The sequence below is a fragment of the Lichenostomus cassidix genome, chromosome 7 (assembly GCF_008360975.1).
Source record: "Lichenostomus cassidix isolate B80296 chromosome 7, HeHo_3.0, whole genome shotgun sequence".
Taxonomy (NCBI): domain Eukaryota; kingdom Metazoa; phylum Chordata; class Aves; order Passeriformes; family Meliphagidae; genus Lichenostomus; species Lichenostomus cassidix.
Genome location: NC_139488.1, coordinates 31,462,736 through 31,485,202, shown reverse-complemented (window position 1 = coordinate 31,485,202; position 22,467 = coordinate 31,462,736). Strand labels below are relative to the sequence as shown.

Here is a 22,467-nt window from a genome sequence, read left to right as displayed (position 1 = left end):
GCTTCCTGAGCTCCCATAAAGAAACTCTCTCTGCATTATTGTAAGGGAGGTGTAAAAAGCATGAAGAATTTTTCCAAGACAGCATGAATCCCACCAATTATGCTAGGATTAGAACCAGTAATTTTAACAGGCTCCAAGTGGTAGAATAAAATCTGATGGCTCAAATTTGGCCACCCCTGGATGCCTGTCCCTCTGCTGACACATTGCTGCCCCCGAGGCAGAGATGTCTGATTCTGTTCTGAATTGATTCCAAAACCATTGCAGTTTGCAGCCAGTATATTACAGTCAGTTGAAATTAATACCTGTTAAGGTTAATAAACTTGGTTAAACACGGTGTGGATTCAGGAGCACACTGAGAACCAGATCAGGTGTCCCTGCCTTGAAAGTGGCAGTAGCCATCAGAGAGAAAACTGGGGAAGGTGAGGACAGTAACAGCTTCAACATTATGTTTTAATCTGGTGCTCAGTCTGCCAGAGCCCCTGATCTCCACCCTTTATCTAAGACCTCAGAGCAGCTACTGAAAGATGTGCTGTTAAATCAGTGTCTCAGTTCAATGCACTCAGTGCAGGCAAATCTCTCTGAAAAGTGCTCATCATGTGAGAGGAACCACCCCCATCTTCTGGAGTAATTCATTAAGAAATTTAAAGCCATCAGGTTTTCTCTCCGGTTAAGCAGATTTGAGCTGAAACTTGATGGTGTAAAAGAATGTGTGTTTCAGATTAGATGAATATATTAAGCATAAAAGAATCAGAATGGGATATACAGAATGGAAATATGTAAAATTCTGAATGCATTTTAGAAGTGGTTTAAGACTCAAGACTGAGAGAATAAAAACCAGAGAATGTTGTTAATATATGTTTAACCTGCATTCTCTATGATTTAAGATGAGTGGACAAAAGACTTCCACAGATTGAAAGCATCAAAAAAGAGAAAAAGCAATAGTGTTCCCTTGTGTTCAACAGACTTCTGCACTGACTGCAGCAAGGGCAGAATTGGTTCTTCACATAGTTCTAGATGGGAATGTGTTCTTCCCCCAAATGAAGGACAAGATGCTTCAAGAGGCTTTTTCAGCTGTGAGAGCTTTGGTTCTGAGGCATGCCTTTGGTGATCAGTATGTGTATCCCTGAGCATGGGCAAGTTATTCCACAGAGAGTCGTGAGTTTTTCTCCTCTTAATTGATCCCCAGGATCCTCAAGTTCTGATCTGAGTGAGTATAGGACTGAGCCGTTTCTTGTGTGGAGGTACAGGTGGAAATCATGATGATTTGTGAATTTCCATAATGTAGTGCTCTTTTTACATGATTCATGTGTAGATCTTCGTGTGGAATCAAAACAGCTCCTGTGTGCTCTTCTTGCTTACTCACATGTTTCTGGTGGCCTCATTCACTTAGCCTTAATAATGTGAGCAGGATTTGATTTTGTGTTGCTTCTGTGTGTAATATAGAATGTAAATGTGTGTTCTAGGGCTGAACTAACACAGCTGTGTTTTTAAAAGGAGCAATGCATTGTTCATACATTCTTTGCTTATTGCTTGTCAGGTTTACTAGAAAGCAGTACAAGGCTAAAACCTCATGAAGCTCAAAGCTACAGAAAGAAGGCATTGTGGGTTTCCTGGGTCTCCATTATTGTCACACTGGCTCTTGCAGTGGCTGCTTTCAGTGAGTATTGGGAATATTTTAAACCTTCACACCTCTTTGTTTTTGTTTTTCTTCTGGTCTCTCAGAATTTCTGTCTTTGTGGAAGCTTTCTTATGTTGGGTTTTTTTTTTTTTTTTTTGCAACTGCTAAAGAGGTTTCTCTCTAGACTGCCTGTGTCTGCATGGTGCTTATAAATTAGTAAAACTATTGGTTTTTTTCTGCAGAGTATAGGGTTGTTGAAGGTCGGAGAAAGAAACGGGAGATGTTGATTCCTGCTAGCATTTATACATGTGGAACTGTTCATTTTGGAGAATAGTGTAAAAATCATTATGCTGTAGGTTGCCTTTTACCAAAGAGGTCAAATATGACAAGTCTTATTCCTCTTGGGATTTGTAGTGGGAATGCTGTAATAAAGAATAGTGAATTGTAAGGGAGAAATATATAATTTATCTGTGTTACACTGACAGATAACCTAAGACAATGCTAATCTGGAAGAGAAATCCCAATTTCTTTTTAGACTAGTCTTTTCCTATAAATTTCATGACATTTTTCTAGTTTACCTTTAAACAAAGAATTTGAGAGAAAAAAAATCCAAACTAAAACCAAAACAGTTTTTTAATAGAAAACAGTGAAATATATTTCTTTTATTGCGAACCAGGAAAAATTGCAACATTGTGTAAATACAAATTTTAGTTCAACACAAATTTGTAGAGTACAAGCTTTCTATCTTAGGCAATTAAGTAACACATTAGAGGCAAAATGAAACGTGGAATCTTGAACAACATCTTTGCAGTGGCACACTCTCTGTTTTAAAGAAGGAAAAATCAAAATCAGAAGTGATTGAATTTATGTGTTTATACGAACAAAAAGAAGGCTTTGTCTAGGAAACATCAAAGAAGTCTCAAAACATTATTCTAAAGCTTTATAAAGACCTACTTGTATTATTTCCCCCTTTTTTTTTTGGAACCGCAGCAGCATGTCTTTTGTTATTCTAATCTGCATTGTATGACCTGCTGCTGGAAGTTGGTGTCAGCTCCCAGGAGAGGTTATTAAAATCTGACCAAATGGTCTCTGAAAACTCAACATTTATTACTCAGAGCAATTGATATGGAAACACAGGTACAATAACTTGGCTCAGAAATAGGAAAAAAGAGAAGGAACACTTAAAAGCAGAATCTGACACTGTAAAGAATTTGAATGCTAACAAGAGAGTGAAACAAGTTTCCATTTTATTCCACTTCATGGAAATAGAGAGGTCTGTCTTTTCTGCTGAAGCAACATAAAGGCAAATACTATGCTACAGAATAACCTTGTTATCTATTAACACTATAGTTTTAGAGAGCATTGTGATATGGCTTAATTTTATTTTGCATTTTGATTTGTCAGAGTTGCAAGAATTTAGTGTAATATTAATAACTAAAACTGTTTCTTTTAGAAGGATCTTTAAAACCATTTTTTAGGCTGATTTTCTTTTCCTTCCTTAGTTTTGGCACTCTGGTAGTGTTTAGAGAAACAAACAAACAACAAAAAATGTAATCCCTGTCTGGATATACTGTGGCTGCGTATTCAGCTGGAGGGGATAGGCACTGAACTACTGAAATCAGGAGCAGACTAATTAGATGTTTCTGGAATGTATCTTTCCTCATGGTTTGCTGAGGCTAAATTTATGAAGAATAAAAGAGGAATCAGCACACAGATACACATTAAATCTGTATGGAACCTCCTAATAGGTAGTTGGCACTTAACTTACATGACACAAAAGCATTGCCAGGGCTTTTCATGTGTTTAGTAATTAAACATTTTCAATCTTTGAGGAAAATACAGTGACTTCTGGGATCACTTTACTTCCCCCATGCAATTTCAGAAGTCCTGCTCATTTTATGATCTCACACTGGCTGCCCTCTTCCTCTGTGCTGTCCTTTTATCAGGTTCCTCTAGCCAATCCATGAGCTGGGAGAGATGCCAGGTGACCAGAGTTTGCTGCCTGTTTGATATAAATGTCTAGTTGTCGCTTTGGGGTGTCTGACACTGACAATTCTTTGCAAACAACTGCTATTTAAAGCATCCTCTTTCCATTTTGCCTCCCATCTGTAATGGTGAAGTGTTAGAAATACAGCCCTGATGTTCCATTTCAGTGAAAAATGGGGACCTGTTGTGCTAATTGTTGGGCTACACTGGCTATTCTCACTGCTCTTCCTGACTCCCTTATAAATTCTTCATTTAAATTTCTGTTTTTTCCCCTTACTTGCAAGAAAGTCTTCTGAAGCCTATGTATCTCACATGATATAGTAAGGGTACTAGGCCAGGGAACTGATGTTATTTGAAAACTGTAGTTGAAAAAATGTGGAGAGTAGGGAAGAGGTTCAGGACCTTCCTTTTCCAACCCAAGAGTATGTAACTAGGCTTCATTTCCTTTTTTATGGTCCACTCCCCATCCTTCCTTTCAAGGTTAGTGGAGTTGCCTCCAACACTGTATTTTGCCAGCATTATAGTAAGTTGGAATGGTTTATCTTGGTACTGGTGCTTAATAGTTATTATCTTGATGCTTATTACTGGTGTGAGGTGTTTTCTGTTGGTGGGATTATGATGGTGCCCTAGTTGAACTCTGATCTTTCACTTGGTAATTTTGAAAGAGATTGAAAAATCTCATCTTGATCTGAATACATGAAGTAGTTTCCTTGTTAGGTAATGTTCTGTGTGAAATAAGGATTGAGATCATGTAAGTAATAATATTTTAAGTTTGGAAAAGGCCTCTAAGACCATCAAGTCCAACCATCAACCCAGCACTGCCATGTTCATGACTAAACTGTGTCCCTAAGTGCCACATTCACATGTTTTTTGAACACTCCCAGATTCCACTAGTTCCCTGTGCAGCCTGTTCCAGTGCCTGACCACCCTCTCAGAGAATAAATCTCTTCTAATATCTAATCTAGGCTTTCCCTGGCACAACTTGAGGCCATCCTCTCATCCTGTCACTTGTCTGGGAGGAAAGAGTGACTCCCACCTGCTACAACCTCCTTTCAGGGAGTTGTAGAGTGATAACATCCCCATTGCTCTGAGCTCTCTGTGTTAGAGTTACTGCTAGAAAGAACCTGTGTATGGTGTATTATAAAGGTGCAGAAGTCCAAATTATGACATAGCAATATACATGTCATATATTTGCTATAAAACAGGCATATGGTATTTATTCTCTCTGGGATGGGTTCTTTAGTGGCAGAAATACTGTAACAGAGGAGATGAAATGCTGATGTGTACATCAAAGTGTGTTTGGTCTCTGGGTTTGGGAAGCTGAACTAGGCTAGACTGGTATGGAGCACAATGGTATGGAGCACAATGACAGCTTCAGGGAAAATGAAGTTGTCACCTTTCAGTCACTAATATTGACAAGCAGGACTCAGACCATGAAATCAGTTTTCCACTTAGCTGCAAGAACAGATCTTGTACTGTCAAGTACCTAATAAACTTAATTTTGCTGCAGAAGGGCTGTACTTGTAAAAGAGCATTTGGAAGTTGCAGCTGCTGTCTCTGATGCTCCTGCACTCTGTGGGAACCACTGTGGTCTCATGGACCTGAGTGATGTTGCAGGTGTTGCTCTCCAGCATGGAATTGCCCAAGGCTTCAGTAAAATTTCTATAGATTTAAATGTGTCAGATCCTTGAGGTCAGTGGAGCCCCATGTATCATCTTTAGTGGCTGAAAACTAGGTGCTCTCAAAATATTCTGACACCTTTGTTTTGTGCAATCCTTTTATGATCAAATGCTAATCAATGCCTGGTGAATAAATTAATTTTGCTCTTCATTTTGATGCTGCCTGAAATATGCATGTTTGTAGAATTCTCATCAAGAGTGGATCTACATTGTTATAAATATATAGCAATAAACAGAGGGCTGAGCATGATAAAAGTTATTAAAATGAACATTAAATTATTCCTTAGCACCCCAAGTAAGTATCAGAATAATAATTTTAATATATTTGTTTCTGGATTACAGTAATATAAGAAAAGAATGATAACAGATTTTTTTTTTTTTTGCAATGTATGTCTGTGTAGTATCAGGCTGCAGTCATTTCATAATAGCAACAATTATTTCTTTCTGTAGCTGCAGTATTGTGTGTTCACACTGAGCCTAGTTTAAGAATCATAACAGAGAACAGGTGGAATGGAACGCTGGTGTTTTGAAAGCCATTATTCTTAGTTTCTTGACATTTATGTTACAAAAGCATAATTTTGAAATAATACACAAATATATCTTCTGCTGTTGCCGTTCAGTTTCTGATCAGGCAGCTAATCTCTGATAATATTGTCAAAGCATAAAACAAGCTCATTCTGTCTGGTATTTTTTGTCCAGTGTAGGCTTGTGATTCACAGAAAGCAGGGTGTTCATTCATCTCCCTGATTTGATTAGGCAAAATGGTTTCACAGTGAATGGAGGAGTCTTACCAATGCATCCAAACAATGTATAGACCAACTTCTGCACTGAAGGCTCTCTTTGTAGTCAGGGACTGGGAGATTTAGAATTTATGGGTTTGTAAATGTGAGCTTTGTGAAGGCAGGTGGGTGCTCACATCTGTCCTCAGGGCTGCTCTGGACATCCCTCTCTCAGCTCACCACAGCACAGGGAAGGTTCAGCTGAAGAGAAGTAACTGAGAAGCTGAATGCAGCAAAAGGTCAGATCCTGGTAAGTGTTTAGTCTCCTGTAGTAAAGAGGTGCTGGTATTTTGAGAAGGTGAATTCCATTTATTTGTATCGAATCTCAGGTGGAAACTCAGTAGGTAGAATTCTGTAAGTGGAGTATTTTACAGCATTAGCTATTGGCCCATGATATTAAATGTAAATGCAGACATTGACATTCTGATTTTATATGAAAAATTATTCGTGTTTCAGAATGGATTGCTGAAAAATGATTTGCCGTGGTGAGTTTCCTCATACTGAGATATTTTGTTTGAAATGTATGGTGCATGTGCTTACAAATTTCAGGGTGGATCTTGCTTTCAGATGAGTGCTTTGTGCTTATCCGGATTCTAACAGTTATAAGTGCCAACAAGCTTAGAAATTGTGTATCCAGGTCCACTTTTGTCATTGGAATGATTACATTGAGTCATAAAGTCTCATTTGGGTTAGCTGTAGGACATGACTATTGGTTTTCCTCCCCTCTGGTGCAAATGAAGTTATATGAGACAAACACTGAGCAGTTGAAGGTGCTGTGCTCTGGATGCTCACCTGGGGATGTTCTGATGTAATCTGTCACTCCTCGTCTCAGACAAACTGCTCAGACAACATGACTATATTAATTTATTGATGAATGTATCATTTTCTCAGTGGCCCATTCATATTCATGCTTGAAAATTAAATATATCTGGGTTTTGCCTGATGTTTGCGCAATACTTAGTATACCCTTGGCGCAGCTGTGGGTCACAACACTACTAATAAAAAACAAAGGGGAAGATTCATGGTTCTGAGGCTCTTTAGTTTGGATATTTAATTCTTTACAGGTCACTGAATTTCAGACAAATGATGGGCATTCAGCACTCAGGCTGGGTTTAGAATGCCTCATCTGGGAACCTAAACAGAACTCTCTAGGAGACCTTGTGAGAAGTCTAGGACTTTGTGCTTTCCCTTCCAGGAATTATACAGATTTTCATTTCTCACTCCTAAAGACCTGAGAAGAGATTGTTTTTTAGATTTTTTGTTTTCTTTTCAATGCAGCACATTACATTTATTCAGAAAATTGTATTTCAAGTCACAGTTCCATGCAAACACTTAAGACCGAGTAAAGACTAAATACAGAATAAAGCTCCTCCATGATAGCATGCAGATCCCTCATTTTGCATGTTTCTCAGGGTGTTTAATCACATCAGTTACAAAAAGACAGATGCTCCAGGGCTGCAGTCCCACAGAAGCGTTAATGAAATATGGAACTCAAATTCCCAAGGCAGAGTTCTGATATTGGTGATTCTTGTGCTTCCCTGTCATCCTTGTTACAGCTGCACCACTGCAGTTGAAAATGGAGTTTGGTCCTAACCATGTTACCCATAAAATCTAAAGGACAAAAAATCCATTGCCTGTGCAGCACTGGCAGAAGATAGCCTTTTGTATAGGTCAGCCTGTATTTAATGACAGCAAAACGCAATTTTCATTCACTGAAAATGAAATGAGAGGCCAGTAAGAGCCTGTCTAGCTTTTTTTTCAGACATACAGAGCTCTAAGTGACTTTCTTGGGAGGAGAAAATAACATATGGATGTCAAGTTCAAGACTGATAGCTGCTGAGCAGAAGTGTGGGTCTAAAATCTGCAGTGCTTCACACCTCATGAAATCTTTTCCTTAGCTGGCAGGCAAATGATGGTGGAAGTCTGTGAAATCTAGAACAAGCTATATAATGATATAACATATTTGAACTGCAAACAATTAAAAAATTGTGGATGTTTATTAAAAAAGCCAAGCTTGTGTTTAAATGCTAACCTTTAAAACATCGTAGCCTGTTGTATTTATATATTAGAAAACTAATATATAAATAATTTTATAATTCCTTTTATATAATTCCTTGTGTTAAGTACTTATTCCTTTCTCATGAGGGAAGATCATCCCAAAGAATTTTGAAATTGAAACAGGATGATAACAGTGAGGGAAAACTAGCACTACAACCTGACTTCATGAAAGGTGAGGAACATGCTGGTACATTGTCTAGGCTGTTTAATGTAATAATCACAATCACAGTTTTTTCTTTTGTTTTATTTTTCCTTTCCTAGTTTTTGTTTGGGTTTATTTTGTGTATAAAAGACTGAAATAGTTCTGTGCAATGTTTAGGCCAGTAAGAACAGTAATATCCTCCAAATGAATTAACATCTATGTTATATAACATATGTAATATCCATTATATTTAAATTATAGCAGGAGGTTTCAGGCACTTGAAGTTTGGTTTTCAGTTTTGCCATCAGATCTCTGCTCAGGTTCTGTCGAAGGTAACTCTGTGTTTGATGGTTCAGAGGTTACAACTATGAGAACACAGTTGTGTAGCAAGGTGCAATATACAAATAAGTGTAAATAGGTGTAATTATTATTATTAAGTATAATAATTAAGTAATAATAATTATTATTAATTTGTATGGATGCCATACAATTCCTATGCCTATCCCTGAGAGAATTACACTGTGCCATTAGAGACAGGTGTAGATAGAGTGTTAATTTTTCTTATGGGAAAAGAGTTTATCATTGAATGGGGAAGGTTTGAGGCAGGCCACGTGGTGATAACTGGGTGGTGTGGGAATGAAGTGCCCTGCAGCCATCCCTAGCTTGTAGTGAATGAAAAATGTGTATCTTGACTAAAAGCAGATGGAGTGGTTAGGAGGAAAAAAAAAGTAATATTAAGTTTATTGCATGTGGTTGGTGTTAACTGTTGTCCATAAAAAAACTGCTTGAAGTACAAAATTGAAAATAAATGATCCTCTAGCACAATTTCAATTGTTGCTCTTGCTGTATTTGCTGCATCACATAGGTGGGTGTAATCTGCCCTTTGAAGGACCATCACTGCAGTCTGAAAATGTATTTTCAGTCAATTGCTGTAGTATCACTTCCACATAGTAGTACCTCAGCTTTTGCAGGCTTGTGCAAAGGCATGAAAGTGTTAACAGATTCATCTGTGAATGCCTGATACACCAGTAGAATTTGGATTTCAGAGATAATTTCATATTTTCTTTGCTCTTCCAATTTTAAAATGCACTTCTTTGCTGATTGGCAAGGGTGAACTTGTAATTCTTTGTATCTGGAGCTGAAAATCAATATTAATGACAGAAAATGTATATTTAATATTCATAGTGCAGTATCACTATATTGTTTGATTTTTGTGAGTTTTTAAAGCACTGCTGAATTCAAACTTCATGGGCAACAGTGAAAGTAATGAAAACCATTGCACACCTTTTTCTCCTTAGGTTTTCTTCTGCCAAAAATTTTTAAATAATCATGTTTTTAAACTTAGTATGCAGCAAAATGTAAGCTACAAAATGTGAACTTCTACCTGATTTAATTTTTTTGTTAACATTTGTAACTTTAGCTTTACTGGGGAGGTTGATAGTGCCTGGTGTTTCTTTTTTGGTGCTTATTCTCTGTGATTTTTTAGTAGCAGTGTTTGGGTTCCTTTCATTGAAAGCCAAAATCAGTTACATTTGAATACTTTTTCAGTACAGAGCATAAACCTTGTAGGAGCTGGCTGCTCCTACTGGTGACATGCCATGACACCTTTTGAGAAGAGGATACTAATACTGATCTTGTGAAAAATCCAGTTTGGTAAATCTAAAGATTGGAAAACTTTGACACATTGTATTAAAAGGGTGGTGCAGCCTGGCCAAATTAGTTTGGTTCAAATAAACATTATCATAGTCTTCAGTAAAGACTGGAGCAAACTGTCTGGAGATTGGGAAAGACAAGATGACTTTCAGTGGACACTAAACTTCATTTGCAAAGCAATCTTTTCCAGAAAAACCATAAAGATCATGTTTGTCTTCTGACTTTCACGTATGACCCTTTTATCTCTGGATGTTGCAGAGAAAGGGACAGAGAGGCTTTTCTTCAGAGTTCGGAGAAGCAGATTAGTCAGTGCATAGTCAAAGAAGAATGACCAGAAATCACCAGCTGGTATTTTGCTAGACAGCAGAACTGCAGAGGAAGTGGGATAGTCTGACAGATACCATAAAAATAGGTAGACAAGAGGCATCTGCCTTCCAGGAACTGTTGCAGAATAAGTGGCTTTTGGCACTTGCACCTCAAACTCTCCTTTCTGGAGAGATCTCTGAGCCATTTTTGTGCCAGGTGTGATGCTGAGAATGAGTAACATCTACTGCAGAGCAGGGTCTTGCCTGAATCCTAAATGAAGTTTTCTCATCAGACATGAGGATTGTTTATCTTCTACTATTAAAGATTATGCTTCAAGGAACTGTTAAGTACAATGTATCTTTTCAATATATCAAAGTGAAGAAAATACACATTTAAGTGTATCATCCACGGATCACATTCTTAAATGCAACATTTTAATGACCAAAGAATGACAGTATTTCCCCAGGCTCTGAAAAGAAAAATTTTAGAAGAAAGATTTTTTATCATTCAGCGGGAGATTTAATAGAATGGAAATGCAGCCTGGGATGCATAGCTGGGGAAAATAAAAATATCTCCATGCATTCCCATTCTGGTAGGGAATGATAGCTTGGGGTATACTTGAAATGTTGATGTTAAATTGACATTTAGTATGAATTAAGTGTTGCTAACATGTCCATGGAAAGCACAGGGCAGAGCCAAGTAACCACATCAGACCTGGCCAACACCATGGAAGGCAGAGACAAAACTGATGATGATTGCAGTGGTGGCAGATCACTTCTTAAATACATGGCTCAGGGGTTGTGAGAAAACTGCTCAGCAGCCCGAGACAGCCTGAGCAGCACTGGTTTATGGGCATCAATTTGCATGTGTGCTGGAGCGTGCTGCCAGGAATAAAAGACAGATGTAAGGCATCAGTCTCGGCTTGTTGTGTGAAACAGGGCTGTGTGTGAGCCCAGAGGATCATTGTGTACCTCCCAGATTGATAGGCATCACTATTCTCTGCCTTGCTGCTGTGGCTAACGTGTATCAGGCTGTAATAGCTAACTATGTGGAACTAATAGCACCCAAAAGAGCCAATTCATCTGCTCGTTTTGGTGGCACATTGAAAACTAATGGTAAGCTGTGTCTCCTTTCCATTTAGCATGACTTGATGTTTCTGTGCGTAATTGCCTGCAACAGGAGAAGGAGAGATGGTTTAACAATTCTCTCTAGCCATGAAAAAATAGGTCAGCAAATTAAATTGTAAAGATTTTTAGTTAAAGAGGGAAAAATCATGGTTATGAGGCCTTTACCATGTGAGTTCTGACTGGGGAAACCCGTAGCTGCTGCCTGTGAATGTGTCAGAAAACCAAACCCACAGATAGCTGATGCTGAGAAGTGGGCTGGAAAAAGATCCAATTTTTGCATTTTGGGTCCTGCCACTTGAGCAAACCCTGCTCAAAGGGAAATTTCCTGTTACTCTCCCACTAAGAGATACTCATTGGGTTATTGTGTGTACATTTCCCTGCTGAGAAACATCTGGTGGATGAAAACAAGACTGTGATTTAAGGGATAATGTTGCAAGTGATGTTTAATGGCTCATGGAATCTTTAGGCTTGAAATAGCCTCAGTACACTTAAGGTAATTTATAGGGACAGATCTTCAGCTGGAGGCCATAGATTTTTTGACTTCCATGGGTTTATTCCAATTTGAAACAAATAAGCATCTATCTCCAAAGTGTATGGTAAATGATAGGATGAACTTGTACTAGATGAGGTGTTTTCAGACTTACACCTCTCTTTAGCATTTCCTTGGTTTTTTGGTTTTAGTACTTTGTTTCTTGCTTTTGTGAGAAAATATTTGCTTAAGGCAGTCTGTTTTAACTCTTACAGGCATTTTTAAATGCTGGGGAATAAAGGTGAATTTACAGTGGCTCAGATCCTGCTAGGTTCACAGAGGCTGGGCCAAGAATTTGCTCCAGGGACTGTTCTAATCCTGGGCACAGCCCAAGCTTTCTTTGTGGCTTTGGGAAAATGATTTCCCTGCCATGAGCTTGTTCTCCATCTGTGCACATCAGGCTTTGATAAATGAAAAGGTAACTGATTTTTCTGCCAAAACCTGGAGTGTTTTGCTCTATAGTAGCTGACACATTTGTATGCATCCTAAATCTTTCAGAGTGACAACATGCTCTGAATTTTGTATGTGCAGTTGTAGGAAGGCATTGCTGGCTGCTCCATCTCAGTATTAGACCTGCTGACTTTTGGGATAACTTCCACAGTTTGTTGTGGTTCAACTTGTGAAAGCTGTTTCAAAGTCACAGAATTTCTGATGCTGTGATGCTTGTGACTGAATGACTTGATGCCTGAGCAGGGGTAACTTTACAGTTGAGTGATGTGTTTTGGGCTGCTGGGTTTTCAGGAGTGTGGTGTTACTCCTGATGTATTTTGGTGATGCAGTTAACCCAGTTACTGATGAGCTGGAACAATTTAGAGACAATTCAGAGTAAGAGGAGAGGGTTGTGTGGAGTGGTGGCTGTTGGTAGAATAGCTTCACTTTTTGCAGGGCCTCTCAGGGTCTCTTAGGGCCTTGAATCTCCTTTTTTTCTGCTTTTTCGTTTTTTCTCCTCCCTTTCGTAGGTGGTAGAGAAAGGTAAATGTTATTAACATTGGTTTTTCAGTGCTGGCAAGCTTATGTTTGTTCTCTTTGAGTAACCATTTTCTTTGGTCAGATGGATGTCAGAAAGAACTTTCACAACTTGAAACTGCTGTGAAATGAATACCAGTCAGAAATAAAAAGGACAGGAGAATGCTAGGAAATAACCTGGTTTTGAGATCAAGGAAGAGATCCTTACAGAGGGTGGCAATTAAAAAAAAATTGATAGTATCTTCGAGCAGCAGGTAAGATGGTTTTAACAATTGACAGTTGTCAGGAACACTTTAGTGAGGCCTTGGCTCTCAAGGAAAAGCCCATTTTTTTAGGTATCTGTTTGACCTGATGTTCAGTGTAACTTTTCATGTCTGATGTTATTTTTTGCAGGGCTATGCTAGGTTCATTGCATGTACTTTTTCTCTTTATGGGAAAAACTGAGCTGGAGGTTTTTGTAACAAAGCTCAGCAGTCCAGAGTTCAAAAGTAAGGTTTGACAGCTGCATCAAAACTGCAGTTGGATTCCATAAAGTTACCAATTACTTTCATATTTTTTTTATTTTCTACTTTGCTATTGATGTTATTATTTTTTTTTTAATTTTGTCAAGAGTTGAACAGACATTTGAGGTCTGGCTGGCTCAGATGTGGCAGTCTAAAACTAGGTAAATTGCATCACTCACAGAATATATAGACAGATGGGTCACTGCATTCACTATTCTGGAAAAATCTGCTGGTAATTTGTAACTGAGCTGTGAATATTTTTCAGGGCATGACACAGGGAAGTGAAATGGGAGTCTAATAGATCAGGTTAAGTACAATGTGTGTGTCCCTGGAGATTGCTGGGGTGTTGGAGGATGTCTCCCTAACCCCTGTAGCTGAAAAATTAAGCAAAAACCCATTTATGAAGGCTAAGGAAATCTGCCAGCATGAACATTGTCAAGCAGAATGGTGTCCCTGATGGTTTCCTTAGGTGGCTGGAAGTTTGTATTCACCTATTATAGAAGGGAGAAGTCATTGCATGTTGTCCTAGAACCATAATAAACATATTTCTGCATATAAAGTTTCACTTTACATCTCCTCCTGCTGTGCTTCGAGTTCCCTGTGAAATAAATGCTGTTCTGCAGTGACTGTTGGGCACACAGGAGTTTAGTGAGTTGGTGATTTGTTACCCTGGCTGGGTACTGATCACATTTTCTGCATAGGCTTCCCGCTGCAATGCAGGTTTCTGCTGAGCAGTAAAAAAGCTTGCTAAGTTTTGCTTTTGTGGAAAAACAAAATAAGCCAACTTCTGTAGTACAGGAGAAAAGATTTGTTAAATATGGTATTGACTAGACAACATAAAAAAGCACCCCAAGTTCTGTGTTAAATTTGTTTAATAATTAAGACAAAGAGTGCTTATATCTGATGAAATCAATTTTTCATGATGAAAATATTCACTTGTTTAAAGGATGTGTTTCTGTCAAAGTGTGTTCTTTTTTGAGCCTGTCATACTTGTTAATCCATGGCATTGAGAGGAACTTCAGGTAGATGATTTGAGGAAGAGCTACAGCAGGATTGTTGTCTTGCCTTATTTCACAGCCACTGCAGTGTTGTGTGGCATAGTCAGCATTTGAGGATTTCAATGGGAAGTAGGGAAGAAATACAGAGGAGTTCTGAGGGATAGAAGATGAAGTGCTAACAGTGCATCTGTAGGGTCTACAGGTTAATGCTGGGAAGGTTTCAGTGTCCCATGTGTCACAAAATCCTATTGTCAGGTCTTTGAACCAGTTTGTGTAAAGAGCTGCTTTCAGTCCCAGAGTCTCTGCTGTTCTCATGTGCACTGGCAGAGCTTGGTGTCTGAGGCATGAGGAAAACCCAGAGGGTTTTCTAATCATCAGATGGGCAGATGACTTGAGTCATGATGCCTTGAGTTTTTAAAGGTGGGAATTGTTTTGATTCTTGCTTTGCCTCTGTGTGTTCTTGGTTTTACTGTGCCATTGTTTAAAGGTTAGCACAATCAGCCTTTCTTTCAATAGCAGTCTTGAAAATTTGGTTGGGCCTGAAGATTCTGTGGTTTTTTGAAGAAGGCAGACATATTTCCAGCTGGAAAGAAGGGATGGAGTCCAGTGATGTCAGTGCTAAACACAAGTGGAAACAGACTCCTAAGTGGATCATCCAGGGTAAAACCCATCAAACTTGGCAGAAAACCACTTCATAAACAGGGAGGTGATATTCTGTCATCCTGCCCTACATAGTAGAGGACTTGTGAGAAAACAGATTGCACAACTGGGTTGAACAGAAGCTGCAGGACTAACAAATTGGTTTGGAAATCTAATACAAATGCATAAACACAAGCATCAGATACTGTGCTTTAAAGCAAGAGCACAAACTGTGTGGGTCTTGCTAAGTACTATGTAATGAGGAATGACTTTGAGGGGATGTAGTGCTTCTAAAAGCATGATCTCAGTTCCAGATGAAGACAGCTCTCAGGAAAGCTGGGGGAGCTGAGGGACAATGGTTATGAAACAAGGCTTCACTCTTGAGCTCTACAGCCAGTTCCCCTGCTGCATGGCACAGGAAGCAAGGATGCTTATGGGAGATAATGATACAATACTGATTGCATTCGGGAGTGTCCTACACTGTTAGTTTCTGAAACACTCAGAAATCTTTGGAGGGAATACACTTTTGAAGGTAATGAATTGAGTTTTCTGGAGCTTCTGGTATTCAGCTCTGTTTTGTTTGTTTTAATTTCTCATGCAGTAAATAGGTTATTCATGAAAAGCAGAGGTCACATGAGAATCTGACCTTTACTTGTAGTGAATCTATTTAACTGTCATTCAGGTGATAGAATTTGCAGTTAACTGTAGTTTAAGAAGTGATATTGCTACCTGTCCTTTGCAGGCAGTTCCACAGTCACAAAGCAGTTTCTTTCTGAAAAGCTGCAGATTTGATCTCCAGTTTAAATGTGTCCATCTCTGGGGTCCAATTAGGAAGGAATGGAAATGGTGAATTTCTCCTCTCCTGGTGACCTGGGCTTCACATTTGCTGGCAGATAGAACTGCAAAAACGATTAGTTACTACACAGTGCAAGGGCACCTTTTAGTCCCAAACATTTACAATCTGCTTTCTCAGCTCTAACTTTTTCTGTGTGTATACAGTGATTTAGGTAAGATGCAGGGAAGTTAATAAAATGTATCCCATTAATGATGCTGTGCAGCTCTCCTGCTCACAGTATCACAACTGCTTTGATTTCACTTGTGTAGCTTCAATCAGAATTGATTTTTGCATTCCTGTGCTCCCATGTGTGTCTTGTGATGCTGATGAAGCTAAGATAAGGAATGTCAAGGCTCTGGGTCAGCAGAAGATGTTGATAAAGGGGTTCTGTTTGGGAGATACTTGGTATTCCTTATCTTCCCTGCAATCAATAGAAATCCTCTGACATAGGGCAACATCAATAGCTGGGAATAGTTTGACATGCAGAGAAGTGCATGGCTTTAGGAAAATCTGAATTCAATTTCCAGTTCTGGTGCTGGTTGGGCGCTTAACCTTTCTGTCACCACGTTGCGCTTAGATTTTGGGGGCTGCACTTGCTTCTAGTAATTCTGATTTAAGATGAAGAATTAGAAAGTAAATAGAAATTAGAACTTTAAATGACTGATGTAATTTGTTTTGTTTTCGTTGAGAGTATTCACATTGTATTTCTAAGCTTTAGTAAGATCCATGAGCTTGAGCTTTGAGATTTTCAGGGAAGAAACTATTTTTCTAAGAGTTGATATAGTGTAGAATGTGGTATAGAATTCCACTAGATTTAAGTAAAAATGACTGTGCTAGACAGTTACAGGAAGCACAGAAATACAGAAGAAGATACTTAGGATCTTGAAGGAGGTTTAGAAGCAATTGCATGTGGTTTTGTTGAATTTCCTCCTCTTAGCTTCATCTATTAAAAAAAAACCCAAACAAGATTGTTCAGAATTCCAATAGATGGGGACAAAACTCTTGGCCTCAGGGGTGGTTTTGTAGGATTTTTCCTCTCTCTTCAATATGTTTAGAATTTCATTTGCTAACAGTATTAATGATTGCAAGGAATATTTGGTTTTCCCCATTAGAAAACATTCCCCTTGGCTCATATGGCTCTTCTGGAATGTTTTCTGCCTTGGATTGCTATGATGAAATCTCCAATACAAATATAGTCTTCTGTACATGAAACCTTTGTTAATCTTGCATTGTTCAGATCCAGTGGTGGTCAACTCCAAGTGGAAGAACAAAACCTAATCCTTCATGTACACAATTACATTTAACAATGCTTTATGTCTCTGTTGCCTCCTGTGTCTCATTCTTATTTTAAGAAAAATCTAATGTCTACTTAGAAAAACATTGGAGTTTTTTGCTTCTTGCTCTCTGGAAGGACAAAAGGTTAGGGCTTAGAAGGACTGTACAGCAGTACAGGAGCAATTCTGTTGTGTTAACAGTGTCTGAAAACAAGGCTTTTGGAAAGGGAAAAGGCAAATTCAGATTCTGAAGCAGAAGTGAATTCCTGTGGTTTATAATGAGCTGTGATTTTGTGGAATTAAATTAAATCTGTATTGTTTTCTAATGGAAGTGCTAATGATACAGAGAGGAATTCTGCCTGGGAGGGGCAGTGGGGTTTGATGAGAAAAACACCATTGTTGAAAATGCATTTATTCAGTTTTAAACAGTTTTATGTGGATAACAATAAAGACTTTCATTTCCTATCTTGTGCACAATAACACTGACTTTCCTGCCTGTGGGGAGAAGCATCATGTTTCCATTCTGTGTTCTACACTGGCACATCCTGCCCCCAGCACTACACTCAGGAAAAATTGCCATTCAAGTGGTGTAAGGTGGTGTGGGTCAGTGAAAATTTCCTGAAAAATTAAACTAAAGCCTGTTGTTTCCATTCTGGAAGTTTGCCATTCTGGTATTTAACTTATGTTTCTTAAACTAATCATATTATGTTGATTAAAAAACATCACGTCTGGTTTTCTTCAGTGGTTGTTAATGAATTTAAAGCTTTAATTGTTGTTTTGTGTTAGTAGAAAACTTGAGAAATAGGCATTTTTCTAATAGCACCATTTATTCTGTTTCCCATATGAAAATAGCTATTTCAGAGTGCAATGAGCTTAAGTATTTACCTGAAGAAAGTTGCAATGCTTTGGTTATATAATTTGCCAGTATAAAGTTTTGTTTGCAGTACATAGGAGTACACTGGGCATATCCTCTGTGCTCCCTGGATACATTTCTGAAAATCTAAGCCCAAAAATCCATCTGAATGCTGTTTTCAGTGCCTAACAGCCATACAGAGGTGTGATAACCCTGATTTCCTCCTTACTCCATGCAAACTTTTGTCCATTTGGCAGATGGAAAGAGGAATGTTTGGGCATTGACCGTTTGTGATCTTAATTTTTGATTCACCACCTTGTTGTCCCCTGCTCTGTATTCCATCTCACATCAGCTGTGCTCCTGAGTCACACGAAAAGCTCGTAAGCAGTGTTTGCCTCCAGTGCTGTGCCCACTTCCACAGCACTGGGGAGGGATGCAGAACATCCTGTTACTGTGCTGGTTTGTGGAATGGTGATTAAATCTGAGCTGGTTTGGAAAATAACAAGGTGATTCATATCGCTGTGCGTGGCACACGTTGAATTTGGAGATTAGTTAAAATGGTAGGGATGGCTGCTTTGAGCAACTATCAAGTTTCTGGCTCAAAAATTAATTGATGATTTCTTTACTTTCTTCCCTGGTTTTCTTGGATTATAGAAAGGCAGAATTTAGCTTTAATGGACAGGAAGGCAACAGAACCTGGAGACATGAATTCTTTATGCACTTCCATTATTTTCTATCAAATGAAACGCTTTTCCAAATGGAACAGTTTCTTCGTGTTTTAAAAATTTTATTTTTATTGTGAAGATAGATGATTTATCCAACAGATCAAGAACATTAGGCAACCTCCTCTCTTCTGGGCTCGCTGTAGAAGTAGTGATGCAATATTTCAGGTATTTCATGATACAGGACTGTTTTGCTGATGTAGTTCATATGGTTAATTGCCTTTAGCAGGAGTCAGGTCAGCCTTGAATGCAGTGGACTTCAAAGCAATGTGTTTGAATGGTTTTCAGTCCCTAGCAACTGCATAGCTTGTCATCCAAAAAAATTAAATTAGGTTCTCCAGAAGTACTTGAGAAAGCAATTGTTTTGTAATTGAAGTTTAGGATTGGAAAGGAAGGGTTAGAGAGGGAGAAGCAGTCTTATTCTGGAAAAGAACATTACCCTAAATGCTGTTTGTTGAGTGAGAGAGAGATTGAGGGTCCTAGGAAAGACAGAAATTGTGTTTGCCTGTACTTCAGTCCTTGAAGGAGTGAACAAGTAGCTCCTGCTCCTCTCCTCCAGATGGAGAGAAGGAGAACACAGATGCAGCCCAAATTCCAGTTTTCTGTTGGGGTGCTACTTACTCTTAAAGGAAGATGAACAGAAACTCAGAGTCAGGTCTGATGGACATGGTGGGCTGTTGGGATACAAATCAGTGGGTAACTTTTCCCTTTGATAATTCTTCTCTTTAATTTTACCTTTATCTTCTGAAAAACAGGGAAAAACTATTTTCTTAATAAAAATCTTTAGAATACAAAGTCCATTAGAATTTAATTACATGCTTAATAATATAAGATACTATTTTAGAAGTTACAAAATTTAAAAGAAGTGCATATTCCCTTTCTCTTCTACTCCCTCATTTTTTTCCCCTATACCTGTTGGTTTTGTGTTCATTTTTGTTTTCAAGTGCCTATTTGTTTTGAGCCTCAAGTTATGCTTTGTTCAAGTGCTTAAACAGCCCATTTCAGACCATTCTGATCACTGACAACCATACTTTTTATTACATTTTTATCATTCTTAGGTGAAAGTATATGGCCTTGGTTATGTATACAATGATTATTGACTTAGGGGCAGATAGCTGTTCCTAGGCTTTTACCTGGCTTTAAATAAGATGAACATTGATGTTTTTGCTGTGTGGTTCAAGGGCATTTGAACTAACTCTGTTTCTGTGGTTTCCCTGGCTGTAACTCTGCTGTTGTTTTAATTATGTCTCAAAAGTGCAAATCCAGGTCTCATATCTGTACTGTGTTGCAGTATTTTACATTTCTGGTTTATTATTTATCGCTTAATGGCTGTGAATCAGATCATATTTACTATTACATACCACTGGGAAAGTTACACTGAAGAAGGGTAATTTGAATACTGATTTTAGAAACCTAATTTTTACTCTTAGTCTATCTCAAATCACCTCTTTGAACATTCTCCCAGTGGATAATTTTGCATTACATGATGTTTCTTAAAATGTTTAAGAGGAGTTGTTATAGAAATATTCCAACTTTTTCCATATCTTTGTCATTTTAAGGGAAATTTGTCTGCAATATTTTCAGACTGACACTTACGTTTATTAATGCTTAAGGACTCATAGCCCAGGGCACTGGCCTTCCATCAAGTTTGTTGTTTTCAAGTCCTAACCCGTTGCTGGGGATTAGCAACTCAGGATTTCAGATTTAATTGTGTTTGTCTTGGTGTGCCCTGTGTTAGCAGGAAGCTTTTGAAATTTATCAAGTCACGGATTGAAGTCGATGAAGTTGTGAAGTTTGAGTCAATTCTCTGTCAGCATTCAGAATTTCAGGAGGAAGCCCATGAGTGCTAATGAGTAGATTGGTTAAGAACTGCTTGTGAGGAGTGTTTTTGTGACAAATACCTTTGGGAAACACAGTGTTGGTTGAAACACATTTCACTAGAGCCAGTGATGAAGAAATTGTTGTGTAGCTGAGGAGTCTGTTAATGAATTACTGGCAAATATTTATGTGTTGTTGGCATCTGACCTGCAGCCTGACTTGGTGTGTGTTGGGTTTCCATGTGTAATAACACTATAATTATCAGAAAGAGGGCAGAGCATGGTAATAGTCCTCATGGGTACTTCCAGTAATAAATATAATTGAGTTCACTGAATAGCAGTCCTAAATGTGCATTGATTTTTGAAAAGAGAAAGAAATAGCAAAATGATTTCCAATGAAATATTTATTTTATTAGTGCAGGAGTTCAGAAGGAATCTTATAAATTTACCACTCTGCTTTGAAGCAATCTACTGGGGGAAATTGTAATTTTAAAAACTGCACCATGAGTTAAATTTATACAAACTCAAAACACCAAACTACTTTAACAAGCTGTGTGCTGTATAAATGAATAGATTAAAGCTGTGTTTGTGTCAGAAGCTGAAGGTGCTACCACTGAGGAGTTCTACTCCAGCAGCTTTCACACGTCACGTGGCAGCTGGGTGGGATGCATTGCTATTAAACCAGCAAGGCTATCAAAGAAAGGCCCTCTGAGGTGTCTGATCTGTTTCATCTGATAATTAAATGGTAATTATGCACTCAGCCATTCTAGTGTAAGAGTTTGTTTAAGGCAGTGTAGGAAGAGGAGATCTTATGTAGGGATAGGAGACTTCTTTGGGGGTACTCTGTGCTTTCTTCATCCCTAAAATTGAGGGTATCAACAAAAAATATTCATGGATCTAGAACAAGAAAGGCCACTGAGAGAAATATCAACAATAAGATGCTAGAAAATTAAATAAAAAGTTTCCATCCTTTAAAACATCTTGTTGAATTCAATGGAAAGGGATTTTTTTAACTAAATCAAAAGCCTACTGTGGAGTTCCATATCAATAAAAGTATAAAAGTATATTTCTGCATAAACATTGAAGCTAGGAGATCTAATGTGCAAGGACTGAGGGCCCTCCTGACCAAAAACTAGTTTAGAATCTTGATACTTAGTGTAAGCTGTGTGAAATCTATGCATCCAAGAACAGACCCTATTCCCCCTGCTGCAATATGAGAATGCTTCCCTCTATAATGAATTCTGCCTTCCAGATGCAGTATTTTTATTGGATAATTTTAAATAACCATAAGTTTTTCATATATATTTTCCTTAATAATGACTTTTTATCATCATTATGTATATGTCTATATATCTTTATATCTCTCTCTCTCTCTCTCTATATATATATAGGTATGTAGCCTTTGAAGACCAATTAAATATTGGAATGGTTGGAATGTGAGCTTCGCTATTGACTTCATAGCATGAGCTTTTCTGGTTCTGATTTTGCAAGTCGAAAACATTTGGAGGAACTTGAAAATCTCACTTATATTTTTGGTAGCTAATATTTTGCCTAAGGGGAACAGCTCTTTCCAACTTATGCAGTGATTACTTCTTATCCTGGAATAGTGCCTTCTGATGTCTTAGCATTTGGAAGTACAAGTGATACTTGATATAAATTATTCAGTGTTCTTGAAATATCATTTATAACATAATACAGTATAGTCTTACTGGTGGATGCAAGATATACTTGGCCTATGGGCTTATTTTGTGCCAACCTGGACTAAAAGGACTGAAGAGAGGAATGAAACAGCAAATGCCATGGGAAGAGGTGCTTGCTTGTAGCAGTTCTTTGGTTTCCTGCTTGTTTTATCCTTTGAACATTCACCATTTGCTGTTCATAAAAGAATGGCTCCTCTCTCAGCTGGGTGGCTGTGGCTGTGTCTGAGCACCTTACCTTGAAAGGAGAAGGTTCAAAGCTTCATTGGGAGGAAGAAACTTTCTC

General features: G+C 38.2%; 1 protein-coding gene across 2 annotated transcripts in view; it reads left to right on the top strand.

The window, feature by feature from the left end:
- TMEM163 (transmembrane protein 163) overlaps nucleotides 1–22,467 on the top strand; it is an 86,224-nt gene that overhangs the window by 4,108 nt on the left and 59,649 nt on the right. Inside the window, exon 2 of one of the 2 annotated variants that reach the window (XM_085067079.1) lies at nucleotides 1,538–1,657. The exons of the other annotated variant lie outside the window; for it this stretch is intronic. Within the exon in view, the coding sequence (XP_084923205.1) occupies nucleotides 1,538–1,657 (120 nt within the window). The remainder of the gene's footprint in view (nucleotides 1–1,537; nucleotides 1,658–22,467) is intronic. 2 annotated transcript variants of the gene reach the window in all.